The sequence below is a fragment of the Pongo abelii genome, chromosome 1, assembly GCF_028885655.2.
Source record: "Pongo abelii isolate AG06213 chromosome 1, NHGRI_mPonAbe1-v2.0_pri, whole genome shotgun sequence".
In the NCBI taxonomy this organism is placed as follows: Eukaryota; Metazoa; Chordata; class Mammalia; order Primates; family Hominidae; genus Pongo; species Pongo abelii.
Window position 1 is genome coordinate 140,940,830 of NC_071985.2, and position 27,790 is coordinate 140,968,619.

The following is a 27,790-nucleotide window of genomic DNA, read 5'->3' on the forward strand; positions in this document are numbered from 1 at the left end:
AGGAGTTGTCATTTATTCTGTTAGGTTTGATAGTGGAATTGGGTTTTTTTTTTTTTTAAGTTCTTATCCCATCACAGTTATACACATAATTATTTACAGGTAAAATTATATTATGCCTTTTAAAAATCCTCACCAATATCTAACACCATGTTGGACATGTAAGAAGCATTTATGCCGGGAGTGGTGGCTCATGCCTGTAATCCCAGCACTTTGAGAAGCTGAGGTGGGAGGATTGCTTGAGGCCAAGAGTTTCAGACCAGCCTGGGCAACATGGTAAAACCCAGTCTCTACAAAAAATACAAAAACTAGCGGGGCATGGTGGTACATGCCTGTAGTCCCAGCTACTTGGGAGGCTGAGGTGGGAGGACTGCTTGAGCCTGGGAGGTTGAGGCTGCAGTGAGCTGCACTCCAGCCTGGGTGACAAAGCGAATTCCTGTCTCAAAAAACAAAGCAAAACAAAAAAATAAAAATAAAAAAGAAGAATTTAATAAATTTCCAAGATACTTGCATATGACTACTGGTGTCAGTGTATGTGCAACACTAATATCTGCATGTTTACTTTGTTTAGGGATTTTTTTTTTTAACCCCAAAGTCTTCTACTTCTGCTACTATTAAACCTGACATTTGTATTCCCTCATCTCCCCATGAGATGTTCTCTAAAAAGGGGTATACCCATAGGGGCACAGTCTCACAAAAATTTGAAGAACAGCCAGGTATTTAAATACATAAACAGAGACTATGAAAATAAGCAAGACTATAGTTAAGTTTTTAAAACCATTTAAGTTATAATAATTTCCTTTCATTTTTCATTATTCTTCTTAAACGTGGACTTTAAAATATTTTTCATTAATAATAATAATAATAAATTATTTGTTTGATTTGTTTGGCTTACCTTGAAATCATTTATCGAGAACATAAATTCTGGGAACCATGGTATTTGGAAGAAGTAATAATAACTGGATTTCAACAGCTGAGCAGGGTGTCGTAAAATATATTCTGAAATTAAAATGCCATGTTAGACCTTATCCAAGGGGTATAAATTACTTACTGTTAGAAGAACTTCTTTTTAGGACAATTTCACTTTAAGATGATCCCATAAAAGAATCCATAAATAAGGCTTCTTTGGAACAATTTCTATGCTCTTGTATCTTATTATGAGTATTTCCAGTATTTCCAAAATTTATACCACTTTATTTATTATTTTTATTTTTTATTTTTTTGAGACAGTCTTGCTCTGTTGCCCAGGCTGGAGCGCAATGGCGCGATCTCAGCTCACTATAACCTCTGCCTCCTGGGTTCAAGCGATTCTCCTGCCTCAGCTTCCCAAGTAGGTAGGATTACAGGTGCCCACCACTGAGCCCGGCTAATTTTTTGTATTTTTAGTAGAGGCAGAGTTTTACCATGTTGGCCAGGCTGGTTTCGAACTCCTGACTCAGGTGATCTGCCCACCTCAGCCTCCCAAAGTGCTGGGATTACAGGCATGAGCCACCACACCTGGTCTTACACCACTTTAAATAAAAAGAAAGTTTCACTTTATGAAATCTTGACTCAAAAGGGAACAGGAAGCCCAAACAACGCTGCTTTTCCTCCAAGGTCATTATCAGTGACCTACCACTTTTCCTAGGAATACATGGTGATGTAATTTTCGGTTGTTTAAAAGATTTTCCTTACAAGTTGATTCAAATTGAATGCCTTGTTCACCTGGCCTCAAAAGTTTTTCCTATAAATTCATTGACGTATCTAGAAAACTCATTCATTCAATGAATATTTGACTATCTACTATGTGCCAGGGGATTTAGCAGTGAACAAGACAGAAAAGGTTCCCACAAACAATGAACTTACACAATAAATAAGTCCAAATGCTTACAAGATCACTTTAGAGATCAATAATACCATAAAGAAAATAAAAGAAGGCGATCTGATTGGCAGTGATGGTAGGGTGGAATGGAGGGACTGCTACATAGTAGAAGTGGTCAGGAAGGCCTCTCTGGGGATGCGATGTTTGCTGAGTCCTGAATGGTTACAGGGAGTCAGCTGTGCAAAGATGTAGGGAGAACATCCAGGAACAGCAAGTAGATCCTGGGCTTGGTACATTCCAGATGCAGAAAGGCCTTTGTTGCTGGTGTATAATGAATGAGAGGAAGATGGTATATGATGAATCAGAAAGAAAAGCAGAAGCCTGATCATGTAGGACCAGAATAGTAAGATTTTATTTTAAGTGCTTTGGGAAGACACTAAAGTTTTAAACTGGTGAGTTTATATATATGTATATATAATCATATATAATAAAAAAGTGTGTAAAGCCAGGCATGGTGGCTCATGCCTGTAATCCCAGTGCTTTGAGAGGCTGAGGGAGGAAGACTGCTTGAAGCCAAGGGTTTGAGACCAGCCTGGGCAACATAGCAAGACACTGTCTCTACAAAAAAAACAGTGGTGTAAGCCTGTAGTCCCAGCTACTTGGGAGGCTGAAGTGGGAGGATCACTTGAGCCCAGCCTTGAGGTCAAGGCTTCAGTGCACTATGATTATGCCACTGCACTCCAGTATGGGGGACAAAATGAGATCCTAAATGAGACCCTGTCTCTAAAAATATGCGAAAAAAAGAGTCTATGCTTGAGTACTATGCAATCTTATTTTCCTTACTCTAAAAGTCATTTTTTCTTATTTCCCATTTCATAACTATATTCAACATGGAGTTTTTAGAAATATAATTTTCAGATAAGTATACCATTGTTATACTATAGTTTTTGCAAAGTCATAATTTAACAAGATTTATTCATCCCTGCATTAAGAGATATCAATACAATTAAGGGAAAAATACAGGCAATTTATTTGAAAGCCTCATATTGACCTAACAGGGCAGAAACAATTATTGATAAAATAATTCCAGAAATATTCCAAGTATTTTCTTGCTGAAATCACCAGCTACAGTTTGTCCATATAGCACCACCACCAAAATAAGATTTACTCTTGGGTCCTGATCAATTGAACGAACATGTAGCATGACTTCTGCTGTTGAATTCAACCTAGAAAAATACAGTGACTCTCAGGACATTTGAATCCTAAGCATCCATCCCACTATACCTCAATAGTGATAGGTCAGTTGGATATGTATCTAAAATTCAACTCAACACTTACATTGACTTATATATTTACATAGTCATGGTCCCTTTCTTCCTTACCTGTTTAATTTTTAGGAAGAAATAGAAATATGTGGTTCTGAATTTTTTATTTCCTAGAGTCCTGCTGTGGGTAGTAGTAGTACTTGAACCTCAGAAAACTTAACAAGGGTAAAGAATACAAAATTATTATTTTTTGCCAAACCAAATAAAAATGTGCCTGGCCATGGTTCAGAGGTCTTTAATCACTATTAAGTTTTTAAGAGTTGCCTTTAAAGTGAAGGTTCTCAAAGTATCGTCCATGTGAACCCCTGGGGATTCCCAAGACTTTTTAAGGTATCCAGATGATCAAAACTATTTCATAGCAATATTAAGATATTTATTTGTTTTTTTCTCACCATATTGATATTTGCACCAGTACTACAAAAGCAATGATGGTTAAAGCCACTGCTGGTTTAGCACAAATCAAGGCAGTGGCACTGAACAATACTAGTAGTCATCCTATTCTTCACCACCACACACTGGTGGCAAACTAACTAATTAATTACATTTAAGTAAGTGCTTGTTTCACTTAACAGTGTCCTTGATGAAACAGCAAAAAACATTAATTAAACTTGACCTTTGAGTACATCTTTTTAATATTCTATGTAATTAAATAGAAAGTACACATAAAGCAGTTCTGCTGTCTCAAGACAACACAAATACAGTGATTATCCCAAGGAAAAGCACTTCTACAATTGTTTTGAGTTGATGGGTTGAATTAGCTGCTTTTTTTTTTTTTTTTTTTGAGACAGGGTCTCACTTTGCCACCCAGGGTGGAGTGCAGTGGCACAATCTCAGCTCACTGCAGCCTCAACCTCCTGAGCTTCAGTGATCTTCCTGCTTCAGCCCCCCAGGTAGCTGGGACTACAGGTGCACACCACCATAGCCAGCTAATTTTTTGCTGCATTTTTAAATGTAACATTGTTTGACTTGAAAGAATGACTAACAACCAATCATCAGTCAGACATGGGTATCTGGCAGATAATCTCTTGAAAATTAACAAAGTGAGCCTGTCACGTCAAGGAAAACAATCATCAGTAGTTGTTGCCATTGATAAAAATCAGACTTTCAAATGAACCTTAGAACTTTGGAAAACTTATATCTGCTACTGTGAGCTTCACAGCTTTGCAATACTTTAAAGGCTTTTCTGATGAGATTAGGGTGATGTCAAAGAACGTGATTTTTTGATCCTGTATGATGAAATGTGTCAACTTATGGAAGATCTGCATAGATCAGTGAACCAACATCTTCCAATGCATGATGATACAAAACCAGGCATGGATAAAAGATCCAATAAAAGTGCTAGGGAGACCTGTGGGTTTTAATAGAGTACAGTATAAAAAAATCATTTATTTGCCATCACATTCCACATTGTTACCTTTAAGAAACCATTGGCCGGGCACGGTGGCTCACGCCTGTAATCCCAGCACTTTAGGAGGCTGAGGCGGGCGAATCACAAGGTCAGGCATTTGAGACCAGCCTGGCCAGCATGGCGAAACTCTGTTTCTACTAAAAATACAAAAATTAGCCAAGCGTGGTGGCGGGTGTCTGTAGTCCCAGCTAGTCGGGAGGCTGAGGCAGGAGAATCGCTTGAACCCAGGAGGTGGAGGTTGCAGTGAGCCAAGATGGTGCCACTGCACTCCAGCCTGGGCGACAGAGTGAGACTCCATCTCAAAAAAACAAAAACAGAAACAAAACAAAACCATTAATTTTTAAGTTTGGTATAGTATTAAGAAAGAAAATCCACAGTTATCTGAAAAGGCTATGAAAATACTCCTCCCTTTTCCAATTACAGATCTGTGTGAGGCCAAATTTCCTCACATACTTCAATGCAAACAACATATTGCAACAGATTGAAGAGATTTGCAAAAATGTAAAACGATGACACTCTTTTCACTAAAATTTTGTTTTGGAAGATGTAGTTAGCTTTCATTTAAAATATGTTATTTATGTTAACATGTAATGGTTTATTTCTTTTGATGAATTAACATATACGTATTTTTAAATTTCTATCTTAATTTCCAATACAGTGAATATTTACAAACCGTATAAGTAAAAGCTCAATGGGGTCTTTAATAATTTTAAGAGCATAAAGAAGCCCAAGACCAAAAATGTGAGAACTGCTTTAAAGAATACTGCTATTCCTGACAGCCAAAGCAGTCAAGCAAAAGAAGAATTTATTTCTAGGCTGTCAGGATTCATTACTGTCAAAGCAATGTCATTGTATGTTTCCCTTTATCTCTCCCCAAGTTAACAGTAAAATCTTTTTTTGAAGGAATAAAATTATGTAAGCAAGTATAAAGCTAAATTTTCTTAGATTCCCCAGGAAGATTGAAAACCAAGGTATCTGACACTGTCATGTGCTATCATGGTTTAGTCATTTAATTTTAAAATATGATAGTAACCAAACTTTGCTGTTTCTAATCCAAAAGGTCAGTGGCAAAAGTGAATTGTCACATTAGCAGAACTGTTTTGATAAAAACTTGAACTCACCTGTAAATACATTTGGATGAGGGAAGTTAATAACAATAAGCTTCATCACCATTTCAGGATAACAGATGGCAATTAGCCAAGCAATCATGCCCCCCCAGTCATGGCCAATAAGAACACATTTGCTATACCCTGTAATCAAGAAATAAATGTTGACATCATTAAAAAGAAACAGGTGGGTGCACTGTAACCTCACATAAAATAGTTATACTTCTGAAGCACCTCTTTTCATTATCTTATCCTAATTATGCACTTTGTGCAGATATTGAGTTCAGTGGTTCCAAAACTTGTCTGTACATCACCTATATAGCTCCACTCTAAACCTATAGATTGAGAATCTCTCCCAGGAATCCATATTAAAAAAAAAAAAATCTGAAATAGGCCGGTGTGGTGGCTCACACCTATAATCTCAACACTTGCGAGGCCAAAGCAGGAGGATTGCTTGAGGCCAGGAGTTCAAGACCAGCCTGGGCAACATAGCAACACCTCCCCCCCCCCACACACACAGTCGTCTCTACAAAAAAATAAAGAAATTATCCAGGTGTGGTGGTGTCCACCTGTAGTATAAGCAACTGTAGAGCCTGGGGTGGGAGGATCCCTTGAGCCCAGGACTTCAAGGCTGCAGTGAGCCATGATCATGCCACTGCATTCCAGCCTGGGTGACAGAGCGAGACTGAGACTCTGTTTCTAAAAAAGAAAAAAAGTGTGGGGGGGTACAAAACAAACAAAAAAAACATCTGAAACAGCTTATGTTGCTCAGCTCTGGTCCCATGGACCTGAGTTTGGAAACCATGGTAAAGACTGCACATAATGAAGTCAAAAGCAAGATTATTTGGGTTTTTTTGGATGCTCAGAAATTTCTAGTTATAGTAAAATTATAAATGTCTCATCTATGTCCAACTCATAAATCTTTATTTCCAGGAAGCATCTATCTCTTCCCTAACTTCATAAATCCTATGTACAATTCAACACAGAAAATTTGTCACTAATTTGGAACTGTGAAGTCAAATTGAAGTAATGGAAAGTCTTAATTATAGCACCAATTTTGCACCAGTTTCATTTCATGTAATCACCCAGTTAATTTAAAGTAGGTTAAAATGTTGATTAATAGAGATTCCTACAGGATTTCCATTGTATGGATGCATAAGATTCATTTGTAATTTATTCCTGGAGTACTTAAAATTGCTTAATTCTTTCAAGGAAGTAATTCTCACCATCACTCCTCATTACTATACTAATACACACACATAGACATAGACACACATGCATAAATCTTGTTTATATTAATTATTTGCCTAAAAATTTCATGATGACAAATTTAGGCCAGGTCTGACTGAATTATCACAAAATCTGAAATATAATTGTTCAAAATCAGTGTCTGAGTCTCTTTTACTGTAATCAGATGAAATGACAATATTGTATGTGACACCCCCAGACCCCATTCATTTTTTCTCCCCTAAAAATATTGGCCTGATCCATGCTCTCACTAGATTACTGTAGAAACTGCCTTTGATTTCATGGTATTTCTCACCATATTGCTTCCATTAACATACTGATGGTAGCAGCTTGGTTTCAGTCAAAAGGGATATAGTATTAATAGATTGGATTATTGTTAAAAAGTATTTACTTTCCCCTTCTCCCTGCTGTCACAGTAGCCTACTTGCTGCCCCTTTGATTTTAGACTTGGCCATGTGATTTGCTTTGGTCTCGTGGTGGCTGTGTAACTTGACTTTGGGCTCCACCATATGACTTGCTTTGACTAATGGGCTGCCGGTAGAAACTTAAGCTTGTGCACCTGGGCTCACCCTCCACCATCGCCAGGAGAAAAGCTTCCCTCAGGCAGCCACTCCCTTTTATCTTGGGCTCCAGCCCAACTCACAGAGAGAAGCCAGTCCCAGCTGGACCTGCAGCCTGAGGTAAAGACCAGAGGAGTACAGCCTGTGGTTAACCTGCAGATCCATGAGCACAGGAAAAAATGGTTATGACCCTATGCCACCGAATCTGGGGTGGTTTGTTCCACAACATTATGTGGTTCTAACTGATTGATGCAACAGAAATAATGCAAGTGCATCTGTATCTTATAACATTTTAAAATGAATATTTAGGTGTGTGTTCTAAAGAAATAAATTTTCTAAGTATAAAAATAAACTTTTCAATAATTATTTCTGAAAATAATAAACAGCATACATTAGGTCTATTTTTCTTTTTTTCTTTTTTTTTTTTTTTTAGACAGAGTCTCATTCTTGTTGCCCAGGATGGAGTGCAACGGCACGATCTTAGCTCACTGTAACCTCCATCTCCTGGGTTCATGCCTGGCTAATTTTTGTATTTTTAGTAGAGACAGGGTTTCAACATGTTGGTCAGGCTGGTCTTGAACTCTGACCTCAGGTGATCTGCCCACCTCAGCCTCTCAAAGTGCTGGGATTACAGGCGCAAGCCACAGTGCCTGGGCCATTAGGTCTACGTTTAAAAACAAATCTGAAAAGTCATTCTTGGCTGGTAGACAGAATAGTTGCTCTAGATGCATCATTTTAAATTTCCTGTATAGATATTTTGGGCTGACTACCTGAAACCATAGTGACAGGATCCAGATAATTTGGGTAGATGGAATATGCATCCTCCCAAGAAAAGAAGTCATTGATTCACAATTTGTTGAATGTTTGTCCCTTAAAAAGAGTTGTTTTGTTTCAAACTAACCTACCTAAAGAATCTAAAATATCCTTTATATCTGTAATTAGACAATCCAATTTATAATTCTGTCGATGAATGGGAGCATCTGTTTCTCCATAACCTCTCAAATCCAGTGCTACAACTCGATATTCACTTTTAAATTCTCTCAGCTGGTAACGCCAAGAATACCTGCAGGAAAAAAGGAAGCATTTAAAATATCATATTAGCTAGTACAAATAGTAACATTACAGATTTTCTTTTTCTTTTCTTTTTTTGAGACAGAGTTTTGCTCTGTCACCCAGGCTGGAGTGCAGTGGTGCAATCACAGCTCATTGCAGCCTCAACCTCCCTGGCTCAAGTGATCCTCCTGCCTCAGTTTCCTAAAAAGCTGAGACCACAGGTGCACACCATCACACCCAGCTAATTTAAAAAATTTTTTGTAGACACGGGGTCTCCCTATGTTGCCAGGGCTGGTCTCAAACTTCTGGGCTCAAGTGATCCTCATGCTTTAGCCTCCCAAAGTGCTGAGATTACAGGTGTGAGCCACTGCACCTGGCCACATTTCAGATTTTCGATTTTCTCAGTGGAAAACTGTAAGAAATTCCTTATTTTTAGAACAGATATATAGCTGCAAGTAAGCAGGAAAGAGACCTACTTGAGAAGGAAACACTGACATTCTATGAGAATTATTTTGTCTTTTTACCAGTTCCAGTGGAGGGTAACAAAGTGCCACTATTTATAGAAACTACATAGTATCAGATACTAAAATCATTGTATTTATTTATGTCTTAATAAGTCCATTTTAAAAAAATTGAAACAGGGTCTCGCTATGTTGCCCAGGCTGGTCTCGAACTCCTGGCTCAAGTGATCCTCCTGCTTCGGCCTCCCAAAGTGCTAGGATTACAGGTGTGAGCTAACATGTCTGGCCAATAAGTCAATTTTTTGTTTGTTTTGAGACAGAGTTTCGCTCCTATTGCCCAGGCTGGAGTGCAATGGCATGATCTTGGCTCACTGCAACCTCTGCCTCCCAGGTTCAAGCAATTCTCCTGCTTCAGCCTCCGAAGTAGCTAGGATTACAGGCATGCACCACCACACCTGGCTAATTTTTGTATTTTTTTTCTTTTTAGTAGAGACAGGGTTTCTCCATGTTGGTCAGGCTGGTCTTGAACTCCTGACCTCAGGTGATCCGCCCACCTCAGCCTCCCAAAGTGCTGGGATTACAGGTGTGAGCCACTGCGCCTGGCCAAATAAGTCAATTTTTAAAGCTTTTCTTAAATGGTGTGTATAGCCACCAGGGAATCTGTACTATGAACAGTTAGTTATTTCACAGCCCGAATTTCTAGATAATAAATTGATTATCAAGTATAAAAAAGTGAATGGGAAGATGAGCTTGACAGTTTTACCAAAACATCTGAATGCTTATCTGGCCCAGGAATTTTGGTGGAGTAACATAAGTAAAATGCTTCTGTATTGCAGAACCATTTGATTCTCTGATTGAAAAAATTGACTAGATGAAATTTTATATTTCTCTCACAAGTAGATTTTACTCACCTTACTCCACTGTCAAATAGGGTCAAAGTTTTAGTAATAACCACAGCTTATTTATGGGTGAAAAAGTCTGAAGGTTTTTTTAAAAAGATTATCACTGAAATAATCTAATAATAAAACAACCATTTAAGATAAACCTCTGCTTGCTAAAGCAAAATTCTGTGGAGAAGATCCTGAACCATAAGAATAAGCAAGAGTGATACTAAAAACATTTAACAACCAAAATGGCACCAGCACTGACCAATTAGAAGGGCCACAGTGCTGCAGCCGAGTTCTGGAGGCCACTGCTGAGCCAGGCATTCCCCCTCTGCTTGATCATGGAACTGCAGAATTAATCGAAATAGAGAGAGCTGTAAGATTTTCTTCTTCAAATAAGCAAAACCATTTTAGATAACCAACAGAAAAAAAAGACATGGATTTTTAAAAGTGACTCACTATGTTACAGGACTCAAAATACGCATTAAAAAAAAGCTTCTGCGTGCACATTTGTTCATGGAAATACAGTGTAAAATTATCTGACACAAGCCAAGTGGGAGATCATTGTCTGAAAATACTTTTGAAGTGCAGTAGGCAAGCTAACGCAACTGAATGTTAAGATTATAAACCAGTGTAAAGATTGTAATATAAGATTATAAGCCAACAGTGAGAGGGGGGCTGCGATGTGAAATGATGCACAACAGTAAGATCAATGTAACAAACAGGCCAGGCACAGTGGCTCACACCAGTAATCCCAGCACTTTGGGAGGCCAAGGTGGGCAGATCACTTAAGCTCAGGAGTCTGAGACCAGCCTAGGCAACATGGCGAAACCCTGTCTCTACAAAAAATTAAAAAATTAGGCCGGGCGCGGTGGCTCATGCCTGTAATCCCAGCACTTTGGGAGGCCGAGGCAGGCGGATCACCTGAGGTCATGAGTTTAAGACCAACTGACCAATATGGAGAAACCCTGTCTCTACTAAAAATACAAAATTAGCCAGGCATAGCAGTGCATGCCTGTAATCCCAGCTACTTGGGAGGCTGAGGCAAGCGCCGGAGGTTGAAGTGAGCTGAGATCGTCCCATTGCACTCCAGTCTGGGCAACAAGAGCAAAACTCCATCTCAAAAAAAAAGTATGTATGGTGTCATGTGCCTGTGGTCCCATATACTCAGGAGCTTGAGGTGAGACGATGGCTTAAGCCCAGGCAGCAGAGTTTACAGTGAGCTGTGATCGCACCACTGCACTCCAGCCTGGGTGACAGAGCCAGAACCTGCCAAAAAAAAAAAAAAAAAAATCATTGTAACAAATCAACCACCTTACATCATCAGGAAGAGTGTCAGACACATATTTGGAATTATGAATGAATATAGAATTTTTGATCTATCACTAGGATATTTATGATTTATGAAAATCTGCCAAAGTATTGCCAACTAAGATGGATTTGAAAATGTTAATAAAAACAAAAACAACAAAAGAATAACAACAAAAAAGAAAATGCTAATAAACATGTCTTCTGGCTGGGCGCAGTGGCTCACGCCTGTAACCCTAGCACTTTGGAAGGCCAAAGTGGGCGGATCACTTGAGGTTAGGAATTTGAGACCAGCCTGGCCAACATGGTGAAACCACGTCTCTACTAAAAATACAAAAATTAGCCAGGTGTGGTGGCGGACACCTGTAATCCCAGCTACTAGGGAGGCTGAGGCAGGAGAATCGCTTGAACCTGGGAGGCGGAGGTTGCAGTGAGCAGAGATCGAGTCACTGCACTCCAGCCTGGGCAACAAGAGCGAAACTCCGTCTCAAATAAATAAATAAATAAACAAACAAACAAACAAACAAATAAATAAAATAAACGTGTCTTTTTTGGCTAGGCTGTAGTAATGTTGTTAATCTTGTCTGTGGATTGTAACAAATAAAGTAGCTTGTTTCCTTAAAGATACTCATCTGTCAACACATATGATTGTATTTTTTCCAATTTGCCTTACTTAAAATTTTGAATTGATTTTTTATGTCTTCATAACTGAAGCCTAATTCTTCCCTCTTTATAATCCATCATACCCAATCAATAAAGTTCTGTTCATTTAACCTCTTAAATATTTATTTAAACACTCCTATCTACCATTCTGTCAGTACCTTAATTCAGGCCTCCATTTAGGCAGCAGCATATTGCTTGGTCTAAGTGTGTGGCTTTCATTCCCCTCTGCTCTATCTTCTACAAAACCAGTGATGTAGCAAAGATACAAACTCATGTCATCTCCTTGCTGAAAATCCTTTCTTGACTCCCTGTTACCCATAACATGAAGCTCCAGCTCATTATTCCACCAGAAAAAAATCTGACAGATTTGACTATTGCCCAATCTTCCAGCCAGATTACTTTACACTCTGTCATTTGCTTTACAACAAAAAGAGCTAACATCTATACCATTCTTACGACATGCCAGGCCCAATTCTAAGTGCTTCTTGTATGGTAATTGATCTTCAAAACAATACTATGAAGTAGGTATTATTATTATCTTCACTTAACAGATGAAGAAATGGAAGGAAAGCAAGGTTAATTGAAGTACCAAAGGTCACAGAGTCAGCAAACAGCAGAGCCGAGATTCCAGCCCAGGGAGTCTGGCCCCAGAGTCCATGTTATACTGCCTCTGCAGCACTAGGCTGAAATAGGTGAACAAATAGAGATATTGGTTTTTGCTTTTATGACTTTCTTCATATGGTTTCCTTTGTCTGAAATACCATCACTCCCCACCATTCCCCTATTACCCCATAATCCCTGACTCTCACCCCTCAATTAACTCCTTATCACATTAAGCATCTCCTCTTCTAGGAGACTTCCCAGCTCTCTCCATTACAGCTGGGGTGCGTGGGCCCCTTCCACGCTTTCGCACTTGTATGTGCACTCTTCAGGGCTGGGGCACAGCTCACTTTTGATACCTGGCTCTTCCACGAGATCGTTTCCTGGGTCGTCTATGAGAATATCTAGCCCCTGTAGGTGCTTAATAAAGATTTGTCAAATAAGTGAAACAACAAACGAATAAAAACACTGAATAATGACAGTGCTAGAAGTACCAGTTGTGCAGTAGGACTTTGGTCCCTGTTCAAACCTTGAGACAATGACAGCTAATGGTCCCAAATTCCTATTGGGGAATTTGTATTCAATTTCTGTTGAACTGCACGTTGTTTCAATACCTTAAGGGTCGGTGTCTTCATTTAGGATTTAATTAGAGATTTCAAGGTAGAAATTTGACTTTATATAATCCTGCAACATTTTACATTTAGAATTGGATTAGAGATTATGCAAACACGATGCTTCCATGTCATATTAGAAATAATTTAAATTGCCTTAAAAATAAACCCAGCTACTGCTTTTAACAATGAGTGAAGCCAAACAATATCCTAAACAATTCTAAGAAATAGGGCAACTGCATGTTTTTAATAAATTACTAAGGAATAATTTTTAACTGTCATCTTCCTGAAGTTCATAAATAAAACACATTTGATGTACACATTAGCCCTAAACTGAAAAAGAAGTCACCCCAGTATTAGACTGATGGACATATCATTTACATGAATAAAGTGAAAACAATCTCCTTGATACAGGAATGAAACACATTACAAAAGCAGTAACCCTAAAAAGATTATAAATAAGCAAAACTATTTTCATCCACATTGCCTTTTTTCTGGTAGCTTTAGGTAATAGCAGAGGACACTCAGGAAAAATACCAGTCTCTTTCCCCGTGATTGCTCTTTACCTAGGAGGGCTCCTGGTTTTACCAGGTTACACTTTCAGATGTAGACTATCCTCCTCCTCTTTACCACAGAGAAATGTCACAGTTGTCAGCTTCTGTGCTCAGCTGTATGATGAAGGCCCCTCACTCGCCTTAGCACTTGAGTGATGACGCATGCATTCCATACAGCTGGAGACGAAGACGACTCAAAGAAATTGCCTGCCTCAGCTCAAAATATTTTTAAAGGAGATGCAAATTGAAGTGGAGAGAGAGAGTGGGAGAAAGATCATCCTTTGACAAACAGCCTTACTTGGGGTTAATTTAGTCAAAGGTCCTGTAGATGTGTATCTTGTTTAATATTTCCTTTAGATTTTAAGAAGACCCAGGATTTTATTGTTGCTGTGTAACAGCTAATTGTATACATGAAATATCACCATTTCTCAATAGCTATTCTCAGGCAATGATGGTAAATGCAGATAATATGTTACATTTGCATGGTGCTTTTCTGTTTACAAAGCACTTTCACACACATTATCAATTCTTTTTTTTTTGTTTTCACTGTATCAAATATTTATTACCTATTTAATCTACAATCAAGCATACACTTTCATGTGTATTTAGGCAAAACTTAATTGCCAGAGGAATAACATTTACATTTGTAATGCAAATTGAAATTGGTTTGAAATGCCAGGCATGAAGTTTTTTTGGCCTTTAAAATGAAAAAAATAAAAAAGAGTTATGTCTTAAAACTCAAACCCTAGAATTTTGTCCTAAATTCTAAGACCTTTTTTTTTCTTGTTGTTTGTTTCCACTAGCACCTCAATGAGACTGACTAGACCTCATAATGGGTAACAGTGGTAATTTGAGTGATTGAAAGGAAAGACAGAGTGAGCATCAACAGGGGTCTTGGTTTAGAGTATGACTCCAGAGATGCCTGATTACCAACAATCTCCATGTAGTATTTTCAGATGCTCCCTAAACAACAAGGTAGCTTTCAGATTAATGATCAGCAAAGTTCAATGAATTCAATATGATCTATCTGAGTAGCTGAGCTATCTGCGTTTGTAGTTGTTGCTGTTTTAAATTCTACCAATGTTCTTGCTGGAGTAACAAATGACAGGTTTAGTGAATAGAAGGGACTCATGCCTATCTATGATCTTCACATATTTCTTAATCTATGGCTTTTCAGAGTGAAAATATCTCTAGGAGCTTCCCAAAAACTAAACTATTCCTCACAATGACCAAATCCCTTTTGGATACATCCAAGACTTGACTTTGCGGGGGCAAATGGGAATGATGTCCAGGGACCAGTGCTGGACCCCTCCTAGGCTGTTTCATCCCCTGAAGATTCTAGGACAAGAATCACCAGCCATTTCTATTTTGCAAAAGGGCTCTCATGAGGAGTAAATAATGAGACATGACTGTGAAAAACACGCACAAAATCTCTTAGAATATGACAGAGAGCATCTACTGCCCTGTATGAAAGTGGTTGTAGGTTCATTTTTATCTTTGTGTATACTGTTCTGCATGTAAAGAGGTGAAATTCCAGAGGAATAAGGATGGCCAAGTACTGGGGTTGGTGTGAGGTAGAGAAAGAAAATAGCTTCCAAATGTTTTCTTTCTAAAAAGTTAAGTATCATCTCCCCGATGCAGGAATTTTATTTAGGATGATGATTTAAAATGTTAAATTAAGGTATTTTTATATTGTTGGCTGATTTGTTAACACCCTCTTGAATGTTTGTATAAGGTGTGACATTTGAAAGGTAAAAATCCATCCATGTTATTGGATCAGATTACTATAATTCCTATAGAATGAGAACAAGCTGCAGAGGTCAGCCCTGACTTTCAAAAACAAGGGACACCTGACTTTCTGGCACTGCCAACTTCAGAAGGGTAGCTATGGGGCTTAAATGAGATGGTATATATAAGACACTTATAAAAGTACCTGGCTCGGGAGGGGAACAACACACACTGGTGACTGTGGGGGGTGGGGAGAGGGAGAGCATCAGGATAAATAGCTAATGAACGCTGGACTTAATACCTAGGTGATGGGTTGATAGGTGCAGCAAACCACCATGGCACACGTTTATCACGTAACGAAGCTGCATGTCCTGCACATGTATTCCGGAACTTAAAATAAAAATAAAAAAGAGAGTGCCTGGCTCATAGTAAATGCTCAGAAAATGTTAACTATCATCACCAGAGTTAGGAAATTATTATTTGACACATGGATCTCCACACTGAATGAATGGGAATGAAGGAAGAAAATGAACATTTACTGAATATTCACTGGGGCCACGTGAAAGATTTTTGACATTTTGACTCTCTTCATCCTCACCCAACTCTGCAACATCATTGTAGATGACTGTTTAGGGTTCTGCAGCAAACTAGTGGCTGAGCCAGAATGTACTGCCCATGCTATGTTAGGCAGATTTGATCAATGTTTCAGAGTAACATTTTATTGCGAACTAATTATGCCATGCACTCCATAAGGTGAGACCATATGCATATGCTCGAATTGCACTGGGCAGCTAATCTACCACCTCATTAAGCTGTCTCCAAATGAAAGAACAGATCAAAGCGTAACATGAAAATGACTTATGTTTATTTATGCACATAAATCCAGAAGGGGAAAAAAATCTTCATGCAGAGAAAATCTTCTAAGGAAGACTTCTCACTCTGGAAAAATTATTAGGTATAGGTGTCTTTGCCATCCTCCACTGTTTTCTTCAATGCCTAATACCTCCTAGTACACTAACATCTTCAATACATTTATTCATAAAGTCCCTTTCACTCACAAAGTATTAACTAAAGTGGGTCGGGTGCAGTGGCTCACACCTGTAATCCCAACATTCTGAGAGGCTGAAGGGGGCAGATCACTTGAGGTCAGGAGTTCGAGACCAGCCTGGCCTGTTTAACATGGTAAAACTTTGTCTCTGCTAAAACTTCAAAAATTAGCTGGGTGTGGTGCACACTTGTAATCCCAGCTACTCGGGAGGCTGAGGCAGGAGAATCACTTGAACCCAGGAGACGGAGGTTGCAATGAGCTGAGATTGCACCACTGCACTCTAGCCTGGGCAACAGAGCAAGACTGTCTAAAAAAAAAAAAAAATGTGTCTTAAGGTAGTAATCCTTTCAGCACTAGATGCATTTTAAATCAGGATTTTGAGTGACATAAAATCTTTAAGACTCTAAAGGAGGTAAGAAATCTGTAATGCTGGAATTCTAGGAATCATAAGATAGTAAGGGAGAATTTGGGGACAGGATATTGTCCTAGACCTTTCAAAATATACCAGATATTCCACCTTTGAGTCAACTAAGGGAATTGGGCTTTTAAAAACATCAATTTCTTGACCTATTTAGTTTATGAACTATTTCTTATAGCCCTGTGCTATCAAAAACTGGTTTTCTTTTACTGCCATGATATGTACCACCTTTTTTTTTTTTTTTTTTGAGACAAAATCTTGCTCTGTTGCCCAGGCTGGAGTGCAGTGGCACGAGCTCGGCTCACTGCAAGTTCCGCCTCCTGGGTTCACACCATTCTCCTGTCTCAGCCTCCTGAGTAGCTGGGACTACAGGCGCCTGCCACCAAGTGCAGCTAATTTTTTTTTTTTTTTTGTATTTTTAGTAGAGACGCGGTTTCACTGTGTTAGCCAGGATGGTTTCAATCTCCTGACCTCGTGATCCGCTCGCCTTGGCCTCCTGATATGTACCACCTCTTTTAAAGATGTTCATTGAAAAAAAAAAAAAAAAAAGTTTAAACATGTGTTGCTTTCATCTGTACTTATTTGGCCCAGTGAGGTCAATAGAGAATAGAACACTTCCCCTTAGGTAACTGCTATGGTCTGAATATGTTCTCCCAAAATTCATATGATGAAGTTTATTTGCCTGCAGAGGACACATCAACAAGGCACCATCTTGGACACACACAGACATGGATGTCACCAGACTCTGAACCTGCTGGTGCCTTGATCTTGGACTTCCCAGTCTCCAGAATGGTGAGAAATAAATTTCTGTTCTTTATAAATTACCCAGTCTCAGGTATTTTGTTAGCAACAAAAATGAACGAAGATAGTAACTAATAATTACATATTTGGGGCCCTAGATTTTCTTCCTAATGAGAAATATTTAGGTACTTAAGTTATCCTGCATTCATATAAGCCTATTGCTCTGTGCATAGGAAATAGTTCATTTTCAGTTTCCATAAGTGCTCTACTCTCTGCCTTCTCCTCACCCCAGCCTCACCAAAATCTTCCTGATAACAATCACTCCACGTCTTTGGTTTGTTTAAAATCTCCTTTCCCTACCCAGTGTTGTATTTTGTCTATAGTAGATACTCTATACAAACTGTTTTGTTACTATTTAAGAAATTTGAAACATTAAAAGATACTTCTTTTAATCCTCAAAAAATATATAAATTTAAATTGGTAGCAGGTAGGTCTTTTTAGGAGGAAAAAGACCTGTGATTCAGGAACATTTAGGAATATTAACTCTGGGCACATGATCAAAAAGTAGGGTCTGTTAAAAGTCATTACATGAGGCTTGGTGTGGTGGCTTACATCTGTAATCCCAGCACTTTAGGAGGCCAAGGTGGGAGGATTGCTTGATCTCAGGCTTTCAAGACCAGCCTGGGCAACATAGCAAGATCCCATCTCCAGAAAAAAAAAAAAAAAAAAAAAAGCTAGGTGTAGTCCCAGCTGCTTGGTAGGCTGAGGTGGGAAGACTGCTTAAACCTAGGAGGTCGAAGCTGCAGTGAGCTGTGATCATGCCACTGTGCCTCAGCCTGGGTGACAGAGTAAGACCTTGTCTCAAAAATTGCCATTGTAATAGTATAAAGAGGTGGGACCTTTAAGAGGTGATTAGGTCACGCAGGCTCTGCCCTCATGGATGGAAATAATGCCACTATGAAAGGGCAATTTTGGCCCCCTTTTGCCTCTTTGCCCTTCCTCCTCTGCCATGTGATGTTGCAGCAAGAAGGCCCTTGTCAGATGTTGGCACCTTGATCCTGAACTGCCCAGCCTCTAGAATTCTGAGAAAATACATTTATGTTCATTTTAAGTTACCCAGGCTGTGATATTCTGTTACAACAGCACAAAATGAACTGAGAAAATAAGCCAAGTTTTAATGTAACAATAAATGTTAGTTGGTAAGCTTACCAGAATTCTGGAAATCCATGAAGCAGCAGCATAAGTGGTTTGCCTCTTTCCCCAGCAGCAACATAGTGAAATCTTAACCCTGAATCCTGAAAGTAGAGGGCATGGAATTTGAGTGATGTTTGTGTTGATTGACAAAGCAATATATTTAGCATTTCCATTTCATTAAAAAAAATAACTTGCCTTATTTTTAAAAATTTGTGTATTTACAATATCTTCATGCCACTCAGTTGCCTTATTTTTATCATCAAGAAATAAATTTACTTTTATTAATTTTCAAAAAGAAAAGCAAACCCCATGACCTATTAATAGGGTAAATTGACAGATTCACTTTGTCAACACTCCCTTGACAGTATCTTCTCTTCTTGTTCTAGTACAGTCAATTTATATATTATGAGCTTCTGAAGCAATGTCACAATTTGTAACTTTCATCTTACCATTTGTAACTTTCATCTTACTGATGTGTCACATTTCATCTCCCTCAAATGCTGCAGGACATGTAAATAATTCTAATCTGAATTTATATTTCTGCCATGTTTACATCCTAGTCATCTGCTTTTCTCAGCTTGCCCATCAAGAACTGTGCCATCAGTTATATAATTCACACCTCCTTCTCTTATTTTTAGGTCTCTCCTTCCCACATTATTATTTTGAGTGTTGCATGTTCTGTTCCCCTTGCTGCCTGCTCATGTCATGTCAGTGTGCGTTTCTAATAACAGAATGCCCTGAGTGCTCAAGACTTCACTCTGCATGTGGGAGACAAGAAAACCCAAGGAAAATTAAAAAAACATGGGAATGAGACAGGACTTCAAGCAAATACTAAGCAAGCTGAATGGAGGAAAGTAGAGGGAACAGCAGGAAAATAAAAAACTCTGAAAGCAAGCAAGCTAGGAAACAAAAAGAACCAAAAGCTAAACACAGACATTGGGTTTTTATATCAGGCAACTCAAGCAACTGAGTTTTCAGATGTGAAAGAATCATTTTGCAGATTCAGAAGATGAGGCCCAAAGATGGTAACATGAGTCATAACATGGTTGAGAGCAGGGCTGTGACCAGAATCTCCATCTTGTCCTAACTCCCAGGACAATGTTCTTTCCACTCCGTTCTCTGTCCCTGGGGAAGCTCTTTAGGCGGCCAGAGCGAGGGGAAAAGTGTTTTATGGAATTCCAGATGGTTCTTATACTACTTTTACTCCTCAGGTTGAGCAGAGATAACAAATCTGACTTTACCCTCAGCTGCACGATGGCTTCCTAGAGGTTTAATAACTTTTTTTATTGGTGGTGAGTCTTGGAGGATTAAATGTTATGGGCACTGGATTGGATTTAATTAACAGATACTTTATTGCACTGACTATGCATCAGGCATTGTTCTAAGTTTTTCGTGTTTGTTTTTATAAATATTAACCTATTTAATTCTCATGTCGACCCCAGGCAAGAAAGAAGTTCTCTTGCCCTTCTGATCTTCAGCTGCGGGGCAATTTGGCTCCTAACAGGAAATAAGGACTTGGTGACATAATCATCCCCTCTTATGAAGCTGAGTTTGAAAGGCCTGTGAGTCAGACTGCAGGGTGTATCACGGGAACTATTTCCCTTCACCACCTGGAGCCTCAGGAAACAGAATATGTGTGGGCTGTGAGGAAGCTTGAACAATTAGAGTCTGCAGGCATAGCTGGATTTACCTTTCATTCCATTCCTTTCTTTGGTTCCTGACTTCATAAGTCTGCATTCCTCTCCACAAACATACACAATTTACTTATTGTTTCATGCAACCTAAGTCGTCTGTGATCATAATAAACTCATGACTCCCAAAGACTGTTTATTCTTATTATCTCTAAAATTGGGCAAGAACAGCCTCCTGAGACATTAGGATGCCACGAGGAACAATTCTCTACAGCTGATCTGAGCTCTAAAGGGCAAAAGGGTGACAGGAGACAGCTTCCCCTTGCAGTAGGAAAAGGAGCAGGTTTATTCTGGGTTGTTGTGGCGCCGGGGGGGCAGTAATATAAGAGGACCCTGATTAGAGAAGTTCCACATTCAGAAACCAATCAAGGTGCCTGCAAAGACCGAGTGCTGTTTATCTGTATCTCTCTCTCTCCCTCTCTCTCTTTCTCTCTCTCTCTCTCTCTCTCACACACACACACACACACACACACACACACACACACACACACACACACGACACACAGGGACCCGACCCCTCCTCCCCTCCTGCCAGGACACTAGGGGACGCTGAGCCGGCGTCTCGGAAGGAGAAGCCCGGAGCCCCCCACCCTCGCGGCGGTCACGCTCCCTCCCGCTCCCGCTAGGCCCGCGCGGCCATTCACCTTGATCCGCACGTAGCAGTGGGTGCCCAAGGAGGGGTCGCTCAGGCACGCGGGAGGGTGCTCCCGGGCGGGCCGCCGGAAGGTCTGCGCCGGCCCCTTGCCGAGGCTCCACAAAAGTTTGAGCAGGTGGATGGAGGCGCAGAGCCCGCAGTAGCAGTAGACCAGGGACCAGAAGAGCAGGGACCGGAGCGTGAGCATCAGGCGGGGCAGGCAATCCCGCAGCCTCGCCATCGGGAGGCGGCGGCGGGGCCCACTGCCCTTCCTCGGGAGCCGGTGAGCGAGCGCCGCGGCACGCCAGGCCAGCCCGCCGTCGCCGCTCGACGCGCGCCTCCCCCGGCCCGGGGCGGCCGGCGTTCCGTGTCACCGCGGCAGCTCCGCACACGCGCCGCGCCCAGCCCGGAGCGCGCAGGGGAGAGCCGGGCCTGCGGGGTGCGGCGGCCCAGGCCGGGGTGCAGAGCTTGGCTGTCTTCCGCGGAGAGCGAGATCCCTTTTCAAAATCGCAAAACTGTGGGGGAGGATGAAGGCGAGACTTTCCCAAACCATCCTGGGCACCAAAGAAGGAAGCGCCACTCGGTCTTCTTTGTTGTTCTCAATGTATCAAGCAAAACTATTTCTAAGCCCACATATTCGTGTGTCATAGTTCAGGGACACAGGTCAGCGACAAACTTCCATGCTATTACACCCAAAGAGATTCTTTATAGTGCAAAATCACTCTGCACTCTGAAAGATACCAGCCTTCCTCTTCTCAAAATCTTTCATGGATTCATAATTTCTGTAGAAATCCACCTATGCCTTGCCTGGTTCAGCCACAGCAAACTTACAGAGAGCTGCAACCCCAGGGACACAACGAATGCTTCAACAACGTGACGCTGCAGAAGCCTGGCCAGAAGGCCACACACCTGAGAGTTCGTCGAAGGGCGGGAAGCCGTGAGAGTGACAGTCCTCGGTAGGTATCTCAGCCTCAGCACCGACGTGGCCACTCTTGTCCTGACCTCTTCTATCGTCCAGTTCACTGTTAGAATTTCATTAAGCCTTTTCCCGATCACCGGGTCAGGTGTTAAGTGTTCATTTTTTATGAGAAACTGTCAAACTGGTTTCCAAAGTAGCTGTACAATTTTGAATTTACTTCAGCATGTGTGATTTATACAATTGACCTTTGAACAATACTGGGGGTTAGGGTTGCTGACCCCTTTCACATCTGAAAATCCATGTATAACTTTTGAGACCCCCAAACATAAGTACTAATAGCCTACTACTGACCAAAACAATTAACATATGTTTATGTATTACATACTGTATCTTTATAATAAAGAAAAATGTTAAAATCATAAGGAAGAGAAAATACATTTACTATTCATTAAGTGGAAGTGGATTATCTTGAGAGTGTTCATCCTTGTCATCATCATGTCTTGGGGTGAGGGGGAGGTAAGAGGTGGAAGAAAATCCATGTGTAAGTGGACCTACACAGTTCAAACACATGTTGTTCGAGGGTTAACTGTATTTTGCTCTTTTTTTCTAGGGTCTTGAGTTAGGAACTTATTGAGACCTTTGCTATTTCTAATGCAGTCATTTAGCACCTATACACTTCTCTCAGTACTCTTTTTTTCTTTTTTTAAGACGGAGTCTCACTCTGTCGCCTAGGCTGGAGTGCAATGGCGCGATCTCAATCTCAGCTCATTGCAAGCTCCGCCTCCCGGGTTCACGCCATTTTCCTGCCTTAGCCTCCTGAGTAGCTGCGACTACAGGCGCCCGCCACCATGGCCGGCTAAGTTTTTTGTATTTTTGGTAGAGACGGGGTTTCACCGTGTTAGCCAGGTTAGCTTGTGATCCGCCCGCCTCGGCCTCCCAAAGTTCTGGGATTACAGGTGTGAGCCGCCGCACCTGGCCTCTCTCAGTACTCTTTAATCGTATTACATATGTGTTGATATGTTGTATTTTGCCATTTGTTATGTATTTTTTAAAATGTCCTGTTTTAGGTTGGGTGCTGTGGCTTACGCCTATAATCCCAGCACTTTGGGAGGCTGAGGCAGGAGGATCACTTGAGCTCAGCAATTCAAGACCAGCGTGGGCAACATGGCAAAACCCTGTCTCTACAAAAAATAGAGAAATTAGCCAGGTGTGGTGGTGCATGCCTGTAGTCCCAGCTACTTGGGAGGCTGAGGTGGCAGGATCGCCTTAGCCCTGGAAGGTTGAGGCTGCAGTGAGCCAAAATCGTGCCAGTGCACTCTAGCCTGAGTTAAAGAGTGAGATTATATTTCAAAAAACAAAAAACAAAACAAAACAAAACAAAAAACAGGGCCGGGGGTGGTGGCTCACATCTGTAATCCCAGCACTTTGGGAGGCTGAGGTGGGCAGATCACCTGAGGTCAGGAGTTTTGGACCAGCCTGGCCAACATGTTGAAACCCTATCTCTACTAAAAATACAAAAAAATTAGCCAGGCATAGTAGTGCACGCCTGTAGTCCAAGCTACTTGGGAAGCTGAGGCATGAAAATTGCTTGAACCCGGGAGGCAGAGATTTCAGGGAGCTGAGATTGCACCACTGCACTTCAGCCTGGGTGACAAAGGGAGACTGTCTCAAAAAATAAATAAATAAACAAAAACAAAGATTCCTGTCTTCCTCCTTGCCCCATTGTGTGTTTTTAGTGTGTTTAGCAATTTTTCTATTATTACTTTCAGTCCTCCAAACTCTTAACTCATAACACATTAAATTTTTAAGAGATAGAGATCTTGCTATGTTGATCAGGCTGGTCTTGAACTCCTGGCCTCAAGTAATCCTCTCAGTTTAGCCTCCCAAAGTGCTGAGACTACAACCATGAGGTACTGTGCCTGGCAGTTTATTATTGACTTGCATCTGATTCTATTATGGCCCAAGAACATACTCCACATGACCTCTATTCTTTTAAATTTGTTTTATGATCTGGGATATGGTCTATCTTGGTGAATGTTCCATGGTTGTTTAAAAAAAAAAACGTGTGGATAAGAGTGTTCTACATTTGCCTGCTAGATCATGTTGGCTGCTAGTGTCCTACTTTTTTTTTTTTTCTTTTTCAAGAGACAGGGTCTCGCTGTGTTACCCAGGATGGAGTGCAGTGGCTATTCACAGGTGCAGTCATTAAGCACACTGCAGCCTTGGACTCCTGGGCTTAAGTGACCATCCTTCCTCAGCCTCCCAAGTAGCTGGGATTACAGATGCATTCCACCACACCCAGCTTGTATCAACTTTTAAATGAGAGACTTCCTGTTAAATTCATTCACATCAAATAAGTTCCTCAATTTATAGACCACAATACCAAAATCTGATGAAGATTAAAAAGCAATATAGACAACTTCTTGAATGAAAATAGTTTCAATAATTATATTAAAAAAAAAAAAGAAATTGAATCTACCAGTATATAATATGAATAATTCAACTATAGAGGCTTAATTTCAGGAAAGAATGGTCCAACATCAAGAAATCTATAAACATACTATATCGACATTTGTAGAAGAAAAACCACATATCAACAAATGCCAATAAAGGCATGTGGCAAAATTCAGCAGCTATTCCTTAAAAGCTAAATTAATCCAGGTAGCAAGACACTGCTTAAACATTACCATTACCAGCAGACAGTAACCTATAGTGAAATCCTCTATTTTAAGAGTTGGGAATAAGAAAGAATGATTGCTATTAGCTCTATTATCTAACATTATTTTTGGAAGTTCAAGCTAAGGAAATAACCCAGAAAGAACCAAATAAATTTTTAAAATTACATAAAAATTGGAAAAGAGGCAAAAATATAGCTATTTGCAGATTATATTTCTTTAAACCTTAAGAAATTAATAGAATAAAATTTGGTAAGGTGTCTAGATACAAGGTAAGTATACAAAGTCAATAGTTTTTCCATATCCTAGCATTAACCAATTAGAAATTGAAACTGCATTCCCCAGATTGCAGGAGAGCTCAACGTTGTATCATTCCCCCATATTATTGCATATAATTAATTTTTGATAATATTCCACTGTGAGATCATGATAGTTTATTCATTCTTCTATTAACAGCATTTGGGTTGGTCCTGTCTTTCCTTCCCTCCTCCCTCTCTTCTCCCTCCTTCCCTATTATGATCTTTGCATATGTTTTGTATATTCTTGTACATGTCTCCTTAGTCTGTTTTGTAATAGCTTCTCTAGGTTATATACTTTGAGCGAATTGCAGAGTTATGACTACAGAACTATTTGTATTAGTCTATTCGCTCATTGCTATAAAGAAAACCTGAGACTGTGTAACTTATAAAAAGATTTAATTGGCTCATTGTCCTGCAGGTTGTATAGAAAGCATAGTAGCTCCTGCTTTTGGGGAGTCCCCAGAGAGCTTCCAATCATGGCAGAAGGCAAAGGGCGGGGGGCAAGGTGGCAGAAGCAGGAGCAAGAGAGAGAAGGGGGAGGTGCCACACATTTTTAAACAACAAAGATCTCGTGAGAACTCTCACTATACAGTAAAGAGGGGATGATGCTAAACCATTCATCAAGACTCCAACACCATGATCCAATCACCTTCTACCAGGCCCCACCTCCAGCATTGGGAATTACATTTCAACATGAGATTTAGGTGGGGACACGTATCCAAACCATAGCACTATTCAATTTTATAAAATAATGTTAAATTGTTTTCAAAAAAATTTTTTCTTTTAACCTTTCTCTGTCTTCTAGGCTAGAGTGCAATGGCATGAGCATGGCTCAACTGCCACCTTGAACTCCTGGCCTCAAGTGATCCTCCTGCCTTGGCCTCCCAAAGTATGGGGATTACAGGCGTGAGCCACTGCACTCAGCCAATGTTGTTATATTTATACTCCTGACCACCAGTGTGTGAGGTCTTACTGATCCTCTTCCAACATTTGATAATGCTACATTATTTTAGCTAATGTGATGGATGGATAAAGTGGTATCTCCTATGGTTTCAATTTTCATTTCTCAGTATTAAATAATCTGAGCATCTTTTCATCTTTTTAACCTATGTTTCTTCTGAAGTGAAATGCCTGTGAGTGGCAGAAATTACCAATATCCACATGTTGCCCCAAATGTCTCATGCTTAGTCAGGTGTGGCCAAGTGATTGCGTTCTGGCCAGAAGGATATGAGTGCAAGAGGTTTAAGTTTCTCCCAAGTCTGGGCATTAAAAACACTGTAGACTGGCGTGGTAGCTCATGCCTGTAATCCCAGCACTTTGGAAGGCTGAGGCAGGCAGATAGATCACTTGAGCCCAGGAATTCGAGATCAGCCTGGGCAGCATGACAAAACACTGTCTCTACTAAAAAATACAAAAAATTAGCTGGGCATGGTGGTGTGTGCCTGTAGTCCCAGCTACTTGGGAGGCTGAGGTGGGAGGATCACCTGAGCCCAGGAAGTTGAGGCTGCAGTGAGCTGTGATTGCACAACTGCACTCCAGCCTAGGTGATGGGAGTGAGACCCTGTCTAAAAAAATAAAAATAAAAATAAAAATAAAAATAAAAATTCTGTGTAATCTTCTGACCCTATATTCCTGTGCTGTATCAATTTTAGACATATTTTCCAGGTGGCATAACTACATGATGGAGTAGAGCCACTCAAACTGCTTCAATGTCTATGAAAATGGAATATCATTTCTACATTTCTTAGAGTAGAACATTTTGTGGTAAACTTTTTTTCATCCTCCTTTTGATGATTTTGCCAAGTTAAGAATCCCAAGCTGCCTCCCCCACCCCAGTTTTCCCTCTTATTTAATCAAATATTGACAGATAAACATAATTACAGCACAATTCACATAATTCTTCATGTTGTATACACACAATTCTTCATATTGTATACACAGACCTTTAAATATAATCTAAAAGGAATCTGCAGTCCACAATGACACACATACAGCTTTTCCTTACTTTGCTTAAAACACATTATTTTATTTGAGGCAGGGTCTCACTGTGTCACCCAGGCTGGAGTGCAGTGGTGTGATCTTATCCTTGCCTCCCGGGTTGATGTGATTCTCCTGCCTCAGCCTCCCGAGTAGCTGGGACTACAGCCATGCACCACCATGCCTGGCTAATTTTTGGTTTGTTTTCATTTTGGTAGAGGTGGGGTTTCACCATGTTGGCCAGGCTAGTCTTGGATTCCTGACCTCAAGTGATCTGCCCACCTTGGCCTCCCAAAGTGCTAGGATGAGCCACCACACCTGGCAAAAAAGTTTTTAAACCATACAAATTTAGAATCCCATCAGCACACACTTTGCTGTGACATAGTTCAGACACAAATAGGGTACAAAAAATATGCTAACATATATATAAACTTTGTTAATAAAAAAAGACAGAAACAGGTATGATTGAGATACATTTAGTCACTGATAACTAGTTGTGCCCTAAGGGACACTATCAAGAGAAACTGTGCTGCAGAGAAAACCTATATATAGATATACAACAAGAATATAAACTGTAAGATTAATACATGCATGTTTAATACTGGGAAAAAATCACAGACCTCCAAAGTTTCTCCACATTTCAAGTTGACAGTTATTTTTCTCTCAAAACTTTGGGGATTTAATTCTACTGTTTCTGGTATTCATTGTTACTGATAACTTGTTTATATTTGGTAAAATAAAAATAAGCTGCTTTTCCCTTGCTGCTTGCAAAATTTTGCTTATGGTGTTGTGTAGGCCACTGAAAAATGTTTTAGGTATGAATTTCTTTTTAATTATCTTGTTTGGAATGTTACACTTACAGGATAAAATGACTTTTTTAAATTTTA

General features: G+C 40.1%; 1 protein-coding gene across 1 annotated transcript in view; it reads right to left on the reverse strand.

Moving 5' to 3' along the window:
* EPHX4 (epoxide hydrolase 4) overlaps positions 1–21,369 on the reverse strand; it is a 36,846-nt gene extending 15,477 nt beyond the window's left edge. The window contains exons 1-5 of the mRNA XM_002810606.5: positions 21,044–21,369; positions 18,724–18,809; positions 8,351–8,508; positions 5,653–5,781; positions 893–996 (exon numbers count right to left, since the gene is read on the reverse strand). Of these exons, the coding sequence (XP_002810652.1) occupies positions 893–996; positions 5,653–5,781; positions 8,351–8,508; positions 18,724–18,809; positions 21,044–21,274 (708 nt within the window). The 5' untranslated portion in view covers positions 21,275–21,369. The remainder of the gene's footprint in view (positions 1–892; positions 997–5,652; positions 5,782–8,350; positions 8,509–18,723; positions 18,810–21,043) is intronic.
* Between the last annotated feature and the right edge of the window lie 6,421 nt (positions 21,370–27,790).